The 14576-nt window shown below is 33.5% G+C and overlaps 2 protein-coding genes across 4 annotated transcripts; one reads left to right on the top strand and one right to left on the bottom strand.

The window, feature by feature from the left end:
• Nucleotides 1-331: 331 nt before the first annotated feature.
• On the bottom strand, nt 332-2525 carry LOC112723503 (RING-H2 finger protein ATL13-like). The gene has a single exon (XM_025774892.3). It carries the CDS (start codon nt 2275-2277, stop codon nt 724-726), a length of 1554 nt encoding a protein of 517 aa, XP_025630677.1. The 5' UTR covers nt 2278-2525; the 3' UTR covers nt 332-723.
• A 6523-nt stretch (nt 2526-9048) lies between these two features.
• On the top strand, nt 9049-13612 carry LOC112723501 (E3 ubiquitin-protein ligase XBAT32). Of its 3 annotated transcripts, none has more exons than XM_025774890.3 (12): nt 9049-9575; nt 9758-9967; nt 10074-10343; nt 10433-10492; nt 10602-10673; nt 10788-10957; nt 11049-11209; nt 11485-11543; nt 11672-11718; nt 12175-12315; nt 12551-12639; nt 12782-13612. In XM_025774890.3, exons 3-12 carry the CDS (start codon nt 10149-10151, stop codon nt 13351-13353), a joined length of 1566 nt encoding a protein of 521 aa, XP_025630675.1. In that variant the 5' UTR covers nt 9049-9575; nt 9758-9967; nt 10074-10148; the 3' UTR covers nt 13354-13612. The 3 variants fall into 3 exon arrangements, with proteins under 3 accessions (XP_025630675.1, XP_029146197.1, XP_029146196.1); XM_029290363.2 differs by having other exon boundaries at nt 9264-9522; XM_029290364.2 differs by lacking the exon at nt 9758-9967 and having other exon boundaries at nt 9180-9575.
• Nucleotides 13613-14576: the final 964 nt, after the last annotated feature.

Here is a 14576-nt window from a genome sequence, read left to right as displayed (position 1 = left end):
CAATTTGAATTTGAATTCACATTTACAACCATTTACCACTATTATTATCATCATAACTCATATTGCATTCATTACAGATAAAAAGGGATACATTCATTTATCGCTTTCTTCAACTTCACATTTTCTCATCTCCCAACTTGCATATACATCAACACACTCTTTTTACTTTTACCGCTACTACTCATACTTATTAGTACTTATTACTACTAAGACTAAATTCAATAACAGTTGGCACCATGCACAAAATTCATGTTAAGTGGCACTTCAATGTTTGACTTTTCATTGAAAATGGTTCTCTGTCCTAACACCACAATTCGTCCAAAAAGGCATGTTTCTAAGTTTGAGTTTATTTCTTAAATTACAAAGACAACAACCAAAGGAAATCTACAAATGTTTGAAGAATTATGTGACCCTTCAACAATGAAATTAATCTATGTAAAGAATGGGACTTAAAATTGTTTTCCTCCCCCCCTTCACCACCTTATGTTGTTTGTTCAATGGTACAGCAAGAAACTTTATGCAGAAATACTATATTCAGATCTAACAACTCATTACACTTTTTCTTGGTTTGTTTCTTTTCTTTTCTTTTTTTAACCTTCAATTTCTCTTGCATCCTTCCACCACCAATGTTCTACTTTAACAAAATCTAGATTCCACAATTGTAAAATTGTTCCCCTCCCCCACTCCCCCAAGAAAAAAAAGATTAAAATCAAATACAAAAAACTAGATGCTGGAATCAGAAGAAGAGTGAACAACCTTGTTCTGTCTTCCAGTGAGCCAAAGCAAAGTCCTTCTAGCAAATGAAGGAGCTCTAGCTTGAGAATCAATACTATTGCAGCTTTGGCTTTCTTCATCAAACCCATATTCACTTCCTCCATTCTCCCATTTAGCAATATCCATCTCTGAAATAGTACTACTTGTATCAAATTTCACATTCTTATTAGCCTTCATCTCTTCTGAAGAACCAACAGCGTTCTTCTGTGGCGTAGGAAACCGGAATGAAACAGCTCTTCTGGACGAATCTCCAGCTGCATTTTGCTTCTCCTCCTTCTTCCCTCTCAGCCAAATCTTTGATATAGAGAAGCTCTCTATTCTGCTCCTTCCAATTGCAGCCCCATTACAATTAGTGTTACTACTTTCAGCACCACCAAAATCCTCAATTTTAGAGGCATCAAAGCATGCAAATCTGAAATCCCTTCTGGACTCAGAGTCATATTCTGACATTGCTGGCCTGTGCCCTGGTGTCAAAGGCAAAGAACTCTTCTTTTTACTATTTGACTGTTTCTTCTTCATTGGGGTTCTTATTGGTACCTGTAGTGAAGAACTCTCATCCATAACATAAGCAAATGACCCCATTGAGAAGCACCTCCTTCCATCCACATTGTTGTTGCTGCTACTGCTTCCTTCTCCACCACCACCATCAACATTCCTAAACTTGCCCAGCTTCACAGTCACCACTTTCTCCACACCATTTGCATCAATATTAAGAACTTTGTTGCTGTCACCCGAAGAAGTCAACTCACCTGATTTGTTTTGAAAATCAATCCTTGTTGATGATCCAAATTCACAGGAATTCGATGTTATGACAGAGCTTGTTCTTGCAACAGCTGCAGCAGCAGTACTATCTCTTTCGGGAGCAATAATCTCCCTAGAACTCTCACTCCCGGATTCGAGGACAAGAACAATGGGGGAACACGTGTTGCTGGTGTTGTTAGCAGAGAAATCAGGGAGCAAGCTAGCTCTACAGAGAGGACAAGTAGAATGAGACAAAAGCCATGTGTCAATGCACTCCATGTGAAAAGCATGGCTACATTTGGGCAACAATCTAAGCTTGTCTTCTGGTTCAAACTCACACAAACAAACGGCACAATCAAAAGGGTTCTTCAAGCCTATGATGGCTTTGTAGTGGAACACAGGGAGCGTGTCTATGAAGGACTGATCAACACCAGCATCATGGAGATGGAAGAGTTGCTGCAATTGGCCTTGAAGCGCAGTGCCATTGTCAAAATCATCAGGGTCTCTACTCTGAGGCCTCCATAGGAACCTAATAAGTAGGTGAAGCAAACCAGAAACGAAGAAAACAATGGCCAGGATGATGATGATGAGGAGTATGCTTGGACTAACCTTCAAGGCCTTATCGTTGAAGCTGAAACTGTCAGATCGAATAACAGAGGGAGTTGGAAGGGAACGTGGTGGTGGTGGTGGTGGTGGGTTTGGGTGAGGAAGAAAAAAAGATGGTTCTTGTGATGGAGACACAAAGCTGTCTCCTTTAGCCATGTTTGTTTTTTGGGTCAGAGAGAAATCACCAAAGCTTGAAACTTTTTTCCAAGTGGAAGCAGTATCATATCAGATAGCGGTGGAAGAGAAAGTGAAGAACCTCATGTGGTGTTTTATTTTGGTTCCAAAAAGTGGCATAAGGAGCAAGGCACCATATAAGGTTATAGAACTGGCTTTTCTTGTTGATGCTGATGGGGACAAGTGTGAATTCTTTTTTTTTTTTTTTTGTTGCCGACCATATCTCCCAACTCGATAGGTCAAGGACTAATTCGTCGCGGATCAGAACTCCATTTAAGGATTTGTCGCTGACCAATAAATTGCTGCATGCACAAGGCGAAATTCGATAACGGACGAATGAGTTGACCACTCGAGCAACCAAAGAGTGAATTGTCTTTGCCTTTGATTTTATTTTTATTTTTACCCTTAAAAGTCAAAAAGGGGGTTTTCTTTCTACTACTCCATGCCAATATCTTATCTAGTAATAAAGGTCAGAAGAAACAGCAAGTAATGATTTGCGAGTCTTCATAAATAATTAGTGCATAATAATGACTGATGAGGCGTTAACCTGTCATTGTGCAAAATTTAATGTGATTTGATTACACTTTTCAGCCTTCAAATCAGTCACACATAGAATGCACTTTCTTCACTTATTACTTACTCCTATCACAAAATATTTGCTTAATATTTTCAATCTAACTTTTTATTAATATTAATCCAACAAAAATACTTTAAAAGTTTCCATCCAACGTAACGAAATGCAAGTCATGGTTGTTGAGTTGACTTGAACAAGGAGCCTATCCATGGTAGCATCAACCCCAATGCCCAATTAATATATCACCAAAATGAGAGTCTAATAGTGCTAATTAATTAATGGATGTCAGAAGAAAATGCAGTGATCTTATAAATTTGGTCTGATTTGGTAATGTGAACAATGAATCACATACACAGATACATGTGAACCCTCCTTAATTTTTGCCATATTATTTTGCTCGTTTTCCAACAATTTAATGTACGTTTGTTAAATCATCCTCATCACATTCTCTTCGTTTCTTCTATTCCGCTTCCAATCTGAATATTAAAGCTTAGTTTGAATAAAACAAAGCATAATTGGTGTAAATCACTGTTTCTTTATATATAGAGAGGCACGAGACGATCACATATAAAAATATATAGAGGAAGATTGCATACGAAACAGTAAACTATAGGTGAACAAATTAAATCAATTACATTAACTACGTCTACCTCTGGATTCCATAACCTCGTAAATCACCACCATTTTTATTACTATTTAGTATTTACTAAATGCCCTCTACTTTTTTACAAAAGAATATTTCTAAAGAAAAAGATAAAAATATTTAATTTTTGGTAGAGATATAATTATTTATATTATATTATATTATTTATTAATTTAAATATTTGAGATGACTAATTTTATGACAGTTTCATAACTTGTGTTGAGATATAATATTAAAAAATTGTCAAAATTTATAAATAAATAAATTTAGTTATTTATAAAGTGAATGCAACATATATTTTGTAGGGAATCACTCAGATAAAGACATCTAAAACTTTTTTTTAAAAATATTTTTTATTAATTAAAATTTAATATATATATTTAATTAAACCGTATTATTTTTATCAAAATTAGGACAGACAAATTAATTTGATCGAAAAAATGGTGAATCAAATTTTGAATCGGTCTAAATTAATATTATTTTTTATAAAAAATAACTATAATATCCTTAATTATTATAGAAAATGACTAAAATACTCCAATTATATATATATATATCTTAATTTTAAAACTCTAAATTCTAACTCTATGACGACAGAGAAGTAAATGGCTAGAATTTAGAATTCTCAAAATTAATATATATATATATATATATATTAGGAGTATTTTAGTTATTTTTTATAACAAGAGTATTGTAGTAATTTTTTATAAAAAATAATATTAATTTAGATCAATTCAAGATTTGATTCATTATTTTTTCAATTAAATTAATTTGTTTGACCTAATTTTAACAAAAATAATATTATTTAATCGGATTATATGTTAAATTTTAATTACTAAAAAATATTCTTAAAAAAAGAAATTTTAAACGTCTTTATCTAAGTGGGTCCTATTGTATATGAATCTACATATTAGTATTGGTATGTCCTTAGACGAACGTATAACTCTCATTGTGTTTGTGTATTATAATAATTAATATTAAGACGCAACTAATGTCATCTTGTATTGGTATGTCCTTTAGAAAGTTTATTATAAACAACAAAAATAAAAAGGCACAATCAACCTAATGTCAAAACTATATTATTAACAGGGCTGGTGGTCGTAGTTGTAATTAGTCAACTTTTTTTTTTTTCTTGTTCTATTAATTAATTTGAACAAGATCGTCATAAAGCGCCTTAATTGGTTTAACCAATGAATTGAATATAAATATTACTATATTATATGGATCAAAATTAAAAGTGTATGGTGAATTGGTGATAGAGTGTTGAAACTTGAAAGCCACTTGGGGCGAGTGAGTGGTACGGTACTAGCTCTTTTATTCTAGGGATGGTGCATGAATGTTTGTTAGTAGAAATTAAACTTGGCTTGAAGGTGCTTCATCAAATTTAATAAAAGTGGGAAACACCAATAAGAGAATTTAATTTGGAATTGGGTCTCGGGTGAGAACTTAATAGATAGAGCTTGGCGTCAATGTCCATATCTCATATATATATGGTCCCTCTCTTTACACATATAAAGCTGTCTTCAATATTAACCAATTATATCAATTTTCAATTCAATTAAAACATATTACAATTAACTGCACGTATTTATATTTAGGAAAGTCAGTCTACCTAGTTGAATAAACCAAATTGATGCTTTTTTCCTTATTTGATGTATTTTATTCTATAAGATTCCAAATGAATGCTTGTATTATTAGTAGTGGCTTATGATGCACAAACACTGACACAGATACGAGATACGACATGATACAGGACTCGCCGACACGTAAATTTTAAAATCTTATAAGACACAGGGACATCCATACATATAAAATATAAAGTATTTTTTAGATAAATCATAACATGATATTTTGATATTTTATTGATATTAAAATATAAATTAATTTTTTAATTACTTTTAATGTTTTATTTTAATTATATCAAGTATTTAAAATATTTTTTGTTTTAATAAATAATAATATATACTCAATCTAAATTTATTTCAAAAATATATGCTAAGAATAAGATTGGATACGCCGACACGTGATGGTATTTAGATGTGTCCAAGCGTGTTCGGAGAAGAATTTTTTATTTTTTATTAAAACATAGTTGGACACAACAGACACACGTGTCAGACGAATATCGATAAGTGCCGTATCTGAAATATGTCCGACACGCGGACACGATAACTCATTGAAATGTCATGCTTTATAGTCAGTGGCATTGTGTATGTCTTTGTTCAAAATCAAATATGAAAAAAGTGGTCTAATAATAATATGCTCACATAGTGATTGGAGTTAAAAATATGAAAATAAAAACCCTCCAATAAAAATTGATTTACGAGCAAAAATATTCAAAATATTCTACTACGTGTTTGTCTCCATATATATGAATGATAATCAAATCTTCTACGTACTCTTCTTAATGGGCGTTGCAGTTTTTCTAATTTTAGCAGTGTATATATATACATCATTGATCATATCCATCTTCTCCAATTTGTATTCATCTTTCACGTTATGATAACTTTACCCAAGCACCTGGTGTAGTTTATATTAATACCCGACTAGTTTTTTGGAGTAAAGTTTGACATTTAAGGTTGGTTTGTTTCTATGTGTTTGGAATCATCCTAACGTAAGTTCAAATAAATAAACAAAAAATATATATGCTTTGTGTTTTAACGACAAACCGGCCATCGGAAACGATAAAAACATAGTTTTCAATGTTGGTCTAACAAATGAAATAACGTTGTCACTTCTGTTTAAATGTTTGACCATTCATAACAGGAAAAGCAAAATTAACAAACAACTTATACTTTTACTTTTAAATTTGAATCGATATATGCATTGATCACAAAAGCTAGATCTAAGGCTTCATAAGAAAACGAAAAATGTTATTTGTACACTAAAATCAGCCACTAAAATTAACCACTAATGTATTTATGTATAAATATATGTATAATTTAATTTATTTTCAATATATATTTGTATTCTAATAACATGTATTTTATATTAGTAGCTAATTTTGGTGTACACGTAGTATAACCCTAAGAAAACAGGCTTTTAGCAGTGTTTTGTTAATTTGTGTATGGATCTTGATTCTTGAGGATGTATGTTACGTTGGCATGGAAAATATAAAACACCGTTTTTTATACTGCTTTTGACTGCATCATATGTCGGATTATGGAATTAATATATCAAAGTTAAGTAGAAAAAACTTTGGAGATGCATGGTTGTTGGACACTTGGAGCAACAAACTTATAATTAACTACTTCTTTGTCCTATGTTGTAATTGTCAAATTGAAGCAGTTGTCACAGTTGGTAACAAGAAAAGGAAAAAAGAAAACAAAATGTCAAAAGAAATGAGCATGGAGAGGCACGAGCACCCACCAAAGGCATAATAATAAATTAAAAATAATGATAAATAAAGTTATGGATCCTATGGAGAAGAAATGAGGTGGCTAGAAAAATAGGAATGCCATGCATGCGCATGTGGTGCCAGATTTGTTTATTACATAGGAAGTCAACCCCCTTTGGTGTCACACATCTCTTTTAAGACTTTAACCATTGAAAAATCATTTCAAATAAATAAGTTGAATATTTAAATGAAGACATTTTTTGTGAAAATAATTATTAGATAATTTTATAGGTTGGATTTCAATATCTTAATAATTATTTTTATATATAAATATTTTTATACGAATAATTATCAATAAACATGCTTGTTTTATATTTACCGGAAATAACAAAAGCCCATAGCCCATATATTGCTTATTCAGTTTCCATGTTTGTAGGCTGGCCCGTTATTTTCTCAATGAAAACTGATCCAAAATTTGAGCCTACGTCTAAAGTTCCCCTTATTGGGCCCAATTTTGAGCCGACAATTGGAAGAAGAAGCTCCTCTTTTGAAATGTTGGGCCAAGTCCAAAATCAATACTACAGAAACCCCAAATAGCCCAAAATGAACCTTGACAAAGTCCAAATCACTAAAAAGAAAAGAAAATGAGTACCACTACAGTAGATTATTATATCTATGATCTATCTGAATACTGAAATCAAATATCAAAATTAGTCTTCCAGTATATGTGTATAAATATATATGTTATTTAATTTATTTTTAATGTATATTTTATATTTAACATGTATTTTATATTAATAACTAATTTTAGTGTATAAATAATATTTTTGTATATTTATATACGAATCTGTATTCAGATAAATTTACAATGAGAAAGTATAGATAACTAACAACATTTTTGAACAATGTGTAAACGATGTGAATTAATAGGGTTAAAAGAGTAAATTAATCTTAAATTTAATTAGTAGCATTAAATTAGGATATAGTGTATTTTTATTTAATTGGTGGTTATTCATATTGTTTAAGATAGTCATTGTTTACCTAGCACTCTCCGTTTACAATAGTTTCAATCATCCAGTTGTTCAAAACAATCAAAATTTATTATAGAGTTGGAAAAAAGAAAGAAAAAAAAAATAGTGGTATGAGTTCACTATTGCTCCTGTGTCGTTGTCATGGTTTGATGGTTGATTGGTTTCAATTGTTTTTTGACTTTTTTCACGCAATGGATGATAATGGAGGTCGCAATCATTTTGTTTCTTTCAAGTTCCTGTCATGTGGAGGCTCTCGCTCTCAATCCCTATGCAACAAATTTACATGCTTCACTCTAAGCTGTACTCACTAATCATTGGATGTTGTTGACCAAATGTGTCTAAACAAAATGCCCAACCGTGTTTTTCTTTTCCTAAATTAACCACCTTTGAAGTTTTCGATAAATATATAGCTTATCAATGTATTGAAGAAATTGAAAACAATGTTATCACAATTTTTTTATTTCTTTATAATGAGAAAAAGAGGAGCATGCTGACATTTTGGACAACATGAAAGGGTAACGTGTTCCCTTCTTTTATTAATTAATTTAATCTTCTAAAATGAAGAGAACAATATGGTTTTCCTGTGTAGAGACAAAACACAAGGCATGGCATAGCAGAGAATTTGGCCACTTTTGCTTCGTTTTTCTCTCACTTATCATAGTTGGCATGACATTATTATCATAATTCATTACACCCCTTAACAACAATGCCAATTTGACCTGTGTATGCAACATAGATCCACAATAGATTAATGGCACTTTTTAATTTGAATATGTAAGCAAAAGCGGCGTTGGACTCGGATATGGGGAATACAGGTGTTTCACAGCCATGTGGTGTCAGTGGAATAGAACTCGAATCATGCGAGTTCTCCATCAGTAAACGAATGGTCCGAATTGCGTTCGATATTTTATTTCATAAAAAAATTGATAACAACAAACAATTCGGAGGATTCGTTTTCTAGCTTTCGAAATTTATATTTGTCCAATCATAAGTTGGACCCTCCGAATTGTATACTCTGAATTTTTTTTTTTATTTTTTTAACACAAATCGGATCGAATGTACTCCTACAATTTTAAAAAATACAAAAAATTATCATGTTAAAGTATATCACTCATTTTACTCCTATATCAAAATTTTTTAGCTGATTAATGGATGTGGAATGGTAGATAGTAGATAGAGGGAAGGAGAGGAGTTAGTTAGCAACATTGGGGGGTGTGAGAAAAGGGTAGGGACAAGGGAATGGAACTACACAACTACCAAGTTGACTCATTAATAATGCCCAATCATGGCGACACGCATTTTCTCTCACACCTGTCAATCCATTTGGATATTTTATTTCAATTTATTATTTTTAGCTAATTACCACTTTAAGCAAACAAAAAAACTAGAAGGGAAAAAATCTCGCTCCCCATTCCCCAATTCTCGTTCAAAAATGTTGCTTTCAGCTTCTACACTTTGATGGAGGAGGTTTGATCGTTTCTTCTGATCATTCCTCTCTCTCTCCCAATTCCCTTTCTGGGTTTTGATCCTTTAAACGAAAAGTTAGCACCTTCGCCTTCTGCGATTATTTTTTTTATTCTTTTATTTTTTTATTTTTTCCGGAGGAGGAGGGAAGCTGCTTGCTTATAGCGGAAACTGGTACCAGGTTCGTGAGATCGGATTGGTAAATTTCAAATAGGATAAAAATTCTTCCCAAAGGTACAAACTTTTTTTTTTTTTAATTTGTTTTTTCCCTCTTGGGGGTTCCCTTCCAAAATAATTTTGTAATTTTTGTTGGGTTTCTCGAAGTTCACGACGTGTTCAACCAATGTATGAATAAATAACATTGATTTTTTTTTCTTTTAATATTCGTTTGAGTCACCAATTCACTGTTTGCGCAGGCTTCACGGTTTGTGGACAAAACTACTCTGAACTGTTTTCAACTCCTCCTTTTGGTGTTGAGATTTCTGTACTTGCCAAAAAAAAAAAAATTCTCTCTCTCTCTCTCTCTGCCCCTCTCTTTCTCATGAATCATAGGATTGTAGGCATTGACAGTTTCAACTAATTCCTTCGGACGTTTATGAAATTTTGTTAGAGTTGTCATTTGTTTGGTAAGAACAATGAACCTTTGACACAGACAAAGAAGATCTCTTATTATATCCGATTGATTAAGGTATTGATGATTTTCATGTCCCCGGCTGTGTTTGTTTTGTGTAGGAGAGAAAATCTTTCCAAGGAAAACCCCTGCTTTCTCAAATCCGTGAAAAGTGTTGACTTTGGTTTGTGGGGGACATGAAATTTCTGAGCTTGGTGGGGAATTCTTTAGGGTGTTCTGCTTCCGGGGAGAGATTGGTTTCTGCAGCAAGAGATGGCGATGTTCAAGAGGCCAAGGCCTTGTTGGAATATAATCCCCGCCTTGCAAGGTATTCCACTTTCGGAGTTCGCAATTCCCCCTTGCATTATTCTGCAGCTCATGGCCACCATGAGGTACTTAATCTATTCTATTCATTCAATAATTATGTCTTGCAATTCTTCTTTTAGGATAGTATGCACTGATTTTTTCTGCATTGATGTAGATAGTATATCTCTTGCTTGAGTCTGGAGTTGATATCAATCTTAGGAACTATCGCGGTCAGGTACATGAAAAATCACAATTCAATCTAGTGTATACTTTATGTTATGAGTAGTATTATATTTCTTCTATTGTAAGATCAATTTCTTTTGCTCACATTATATGGTTAACAGACTGCATTGATGCAAGCTTGTCAACATGGTCACTGGGAGGTAGTTCAGACCTTGATTCTTTTTAAAGCCAATGTATGATCCTTGCTACTATCCATTTTTTTTTTCTTTTTTAATATTTGATTTACAATGAGTTAGAACTTAAGTTGAATTCAGATGTGAGAAAATGGTCATTGAATTGGACTGCAGATTCATAAAGCAGACTATCTAAATGGAGGTACCGCGCTCCACTTGGCTGCCTTGAATGGTCATACCAGATGCATTCGGCTCCTCCTCGCGGATTATATACCAAGCATCTCTGACTTTTGGAAATTATTGAAGTCAGATGATTGCAAGTTGACCTCAGAATTTGATCACAGGTACCTACCTTTTCCCCGATTCCTCTTGCAGTCATGCGTTATAAACTGTTGCACCCTGGTTGATTTTGTGTTTAAATTGTTGTATACAAAGTGGTCTTCGTGAGGTAATTAACAGAACTTCTGATGGAGGCATCACTGCTCTGCATATGGCAGCATTGAATGGGCATGTTGAAAGTGTGCATTTACTCTTAGAATTGGGAGCTTCTGTCTCTGAGGTTACCGTGGAAGATGGAACTACCATTGACTTAATTGGTAATTTTTTAAGTTTTCTAATTAATGTGATAAAGTGATTTCAAATCTTTGCTTGGGAAAGTCAGCAACTCAGAATACTGGATTAAATTTTCTAGTACTACTCGTTGTTGATTGTTTCTATATTCCTGCTTCACTCATCTTTGTTTCTAAAATTCAATCAGGTTATTAACCTTTATATTCCTAATTCTGCTATAGTAATGTAGCCTAAAAGATGTTTAGAAAGTTGTACGATATATTGGTTTTGCCACCATTGACTTTTGTCTCCTTACTATCAGGTTCTGGGAGCACTCCCCTCCATTATGCTGCATGTGGTGGAAATGCACAATGCTGTCAAGTGTGTTTCTGTTTCCTTTTAATTGAAAGATTTCTAGTAAAAATATGTTATTTATTTTTAACTTCATTTGTGACGTCAAATTGAAGTTCAATTGCCTTCTTAATTTGTGTATTATTTGTTTATTTCAGCTTCTGATTGCCAAAGGTGCTAATCTGAATGCTCAAAATGCAAATGGGTATTCATCAGCAAGTCTCTGGTTACTTTTGAAGTTCAATGAATTTATCTTACTCCTGCCCCTTGTCTTCTAACTTATTATGAAAATCATTAGGGATAACAAGTTAAATTGCTAGATCACCTTGCTTTTGGCCAGAAATTTATCTTTAACTTATTATGTTACTGAATCCAGAGGATCAGAGTTTCTGAGTTTTCAGATGGTCTTTTTTGTAAACTTGTGCTTCAAGTTAAGTATTAGTCTTGTCTAGCTCTGCTGTGTTGTATGATAGTACTTGAAATATGTTCATTGCTTATATCAGTATAGTTTAAATGCAGCCATCATCTATATAATTTGGATTTGCTCAATTAGTGTTACACTGCGTGTCTTGTATTATCAAGAATCCTTTGAATCCTTCTGATAATTGTAATAAAAATCAGTTGAACCTGTCTCTGATTTCTTCTGCCAATTGTCTAATAGATGGACCCCCTTGATGGTTGCTCGTTCATGGAATAGAAACTGGCTTGAGGACATCTTAAAAGAACCTCCATCAGAAATCTTAGAAGTTCTTCCTTCACCATATCTCTCTCTTCCACTTATGAGTATTGTCAAAATTGCTAGGTATGTGTTCATAGAACTATCCTAACTAACCTTGGGAGATTCAATCAATGTAGACATTTTTATTTTACATGTACGTTTCTCATAGCAAACATTAGTCTTGAGAATACAACAGCAGAAGTTTAACATTGAATTTTATCCACTTGATTGGGTTAAGCTACTTATCTATGCCTCAAACTTGTATATTCTATGGCTTACCAATACTAATCTACCTTTCTTTGGTGTTTATGCATAACAGAGAATGTGGATGGAAGACAAATGAATTAGCACCATGTCTAGATCCATGTGCGGTTTGTCTAGAAAGGAAGTGTATGGTCGCTGTAGAAGGTATTCTCCTCTCATATTGAAATGACAAATAAAACATTTGCTTCTTTATTTAGTATAATAAATAAATAAATGCTTGAAACGTTGTAATGCCATAGCTATGATGTAATAGGAGAGATTCTCAAAATGTGCTATGTTATGGTAGGTTGTGATCATGAGTTCTGCACACAATGTGCCTTGTATCTGTGTTCCACAAATTCAACGACTTCAACAAGCACAAATCAAGGTCCACCAGGTTCAATTGCTTGTCCCCTATGCCGGCACGGCATAGTGTCCTTCGTCAAGCTTCCAGACACCAGGCCTCTACCAAAGCAAACCATACCAAGAACAGCAAACTTGTCTTTAACATTCTGCACCTGCTCTAGCGACGTTCTTGAGGATCCAACCGACATGACTACCCCGTTTTGCTTACCGTCTTCATCATCTACGCCTTCGTTGTCGTCGTCATCACGGGCCTCCAAGACTTCTCCGGGAAATCTTCGCTCCCTCGGCAGCCAGAAGTTCTCCTCATTCAGCTCATTTAGATTCAACACCGGCCTCTGTCTTGGATCAGACGTGAGCCCTTCATTGGTTCCTTGCACAACAAGCAGGGACCTGAGGAACCATTTGGGCAGGTGTTCTGGTTCTGGTTTCAGAAGATCAGCTTCTCAAAGGGAGAGAAGGAAGTCATGGTTTTGTTCACTCAACCAATCTGTTGCCACAGGCAATGGATGCTGAATTATTTTTGGTCTTTTTCTATGTTTTTGTTTCCTTGTTCATCTTCACAGCAGAAAATATAAAAGGCTCTATTCTGTACTCAACAATGTACAACAATTTTATCACAATATCATCCACTCCATGAATTGCCTTGTAAATACATAGGTTCATGTTTTGGCAAAATATCTCACAATGCAATTCATAGGTTCATGTTCCATTCAAATATATTGTATTCAAAAGCCTCTACTTGGAATTCATATGGATCTTTCTTTCTCAACAATGTTATTATTGTCATTATTATTAGGAATAACAAGGAAATTCTAGTCCCTTCACGTTTGCTTTCTCTGATGATGATATTATGCAAAATTCATGCTTTCACTTTTTTGTTAACTACTATTAAATTAAGCAACTATCATGGAAAAAACATGGAAGCTGAATTGAACCCAAAGGCAAAGTCTTGATCGCTTGCTTCACTTTAATTTATACATTACAAGATTAAAAGCTCAGGAGGAATAGATACAGCATAAAAATATGGGAGTGGTTGACTTGATGAAAAAAGAAAATTAAACTAAAAACAAACTAAAACGCATTTATAATAAGAAAACAAAACAAACACGGCCTTGCAAGGTCAAGAAAAAAATTAAAAAAAAAAAAAGAAAAAAAAATTAATTAAGCTCAATTGGGATAGCACCACCAATTCCCTACCTCCTTATTTTGCTTCTTCGCCATTTGGTGTAGTGAAAGAAAAGGAATCTAGCTGAATTAAACTCACATGATAGTAGTGGGAGAAGTTTGATTCTATCTGAGAGAGATTCTTTTGTAGCAGCATCAGTTGGTAGCAAAGGCATGTTGTTGAGAAAGAAGTGACAAGTTTTGAAGAAAAGATAAAGGGTTAGTTGATGTTAAAGCTAAGGAATGATATGATATAAATGTGCAAGTAAAGAATGCATGTGTATAGAGCTTATATAGTGAAATCTGAAAAGAGAGGCACAAATAAAATGGAAAAAGAAAATAAATTAAGTTAAGAGTTAAGTGGACATACACAAAAACTATGAATGAATGATTTTTTGGTTTGATTCTGTTGTGTGCAGTGAGAAGTCTTTGATTAAAAATGGCGACTGATTTGAGAGAAGGGAAGAAAGGATAAAAGAGGAGTGTGACATGCAATGTGACTAAACCAAATTTTTTTTATCTTCCTCTTCTGTGCCCTATCTTTTATCTCCTGAGGCACGTAAATTGAAAAG

Source organism: Arachis hypogaea, chromosome 11, assembly GCF_003086295.3.
Source record: "Arachis hypogaea cultivar Tifrunner chromosome 11, arahy.Tifrunner.gnm2.J5K5, whole genome shotgun sequence".
Taxonomy (NCBI): domain Eukaryota; kingdom Viridiplantae; phylum Streptophyta; class Magnoliopsida; order Fabales; family Fabaceae; genus Arachis; species Arachis hypogaea.
This window is presented reverse-complemented; position numbering and strand designations above follow the sequence as displayed.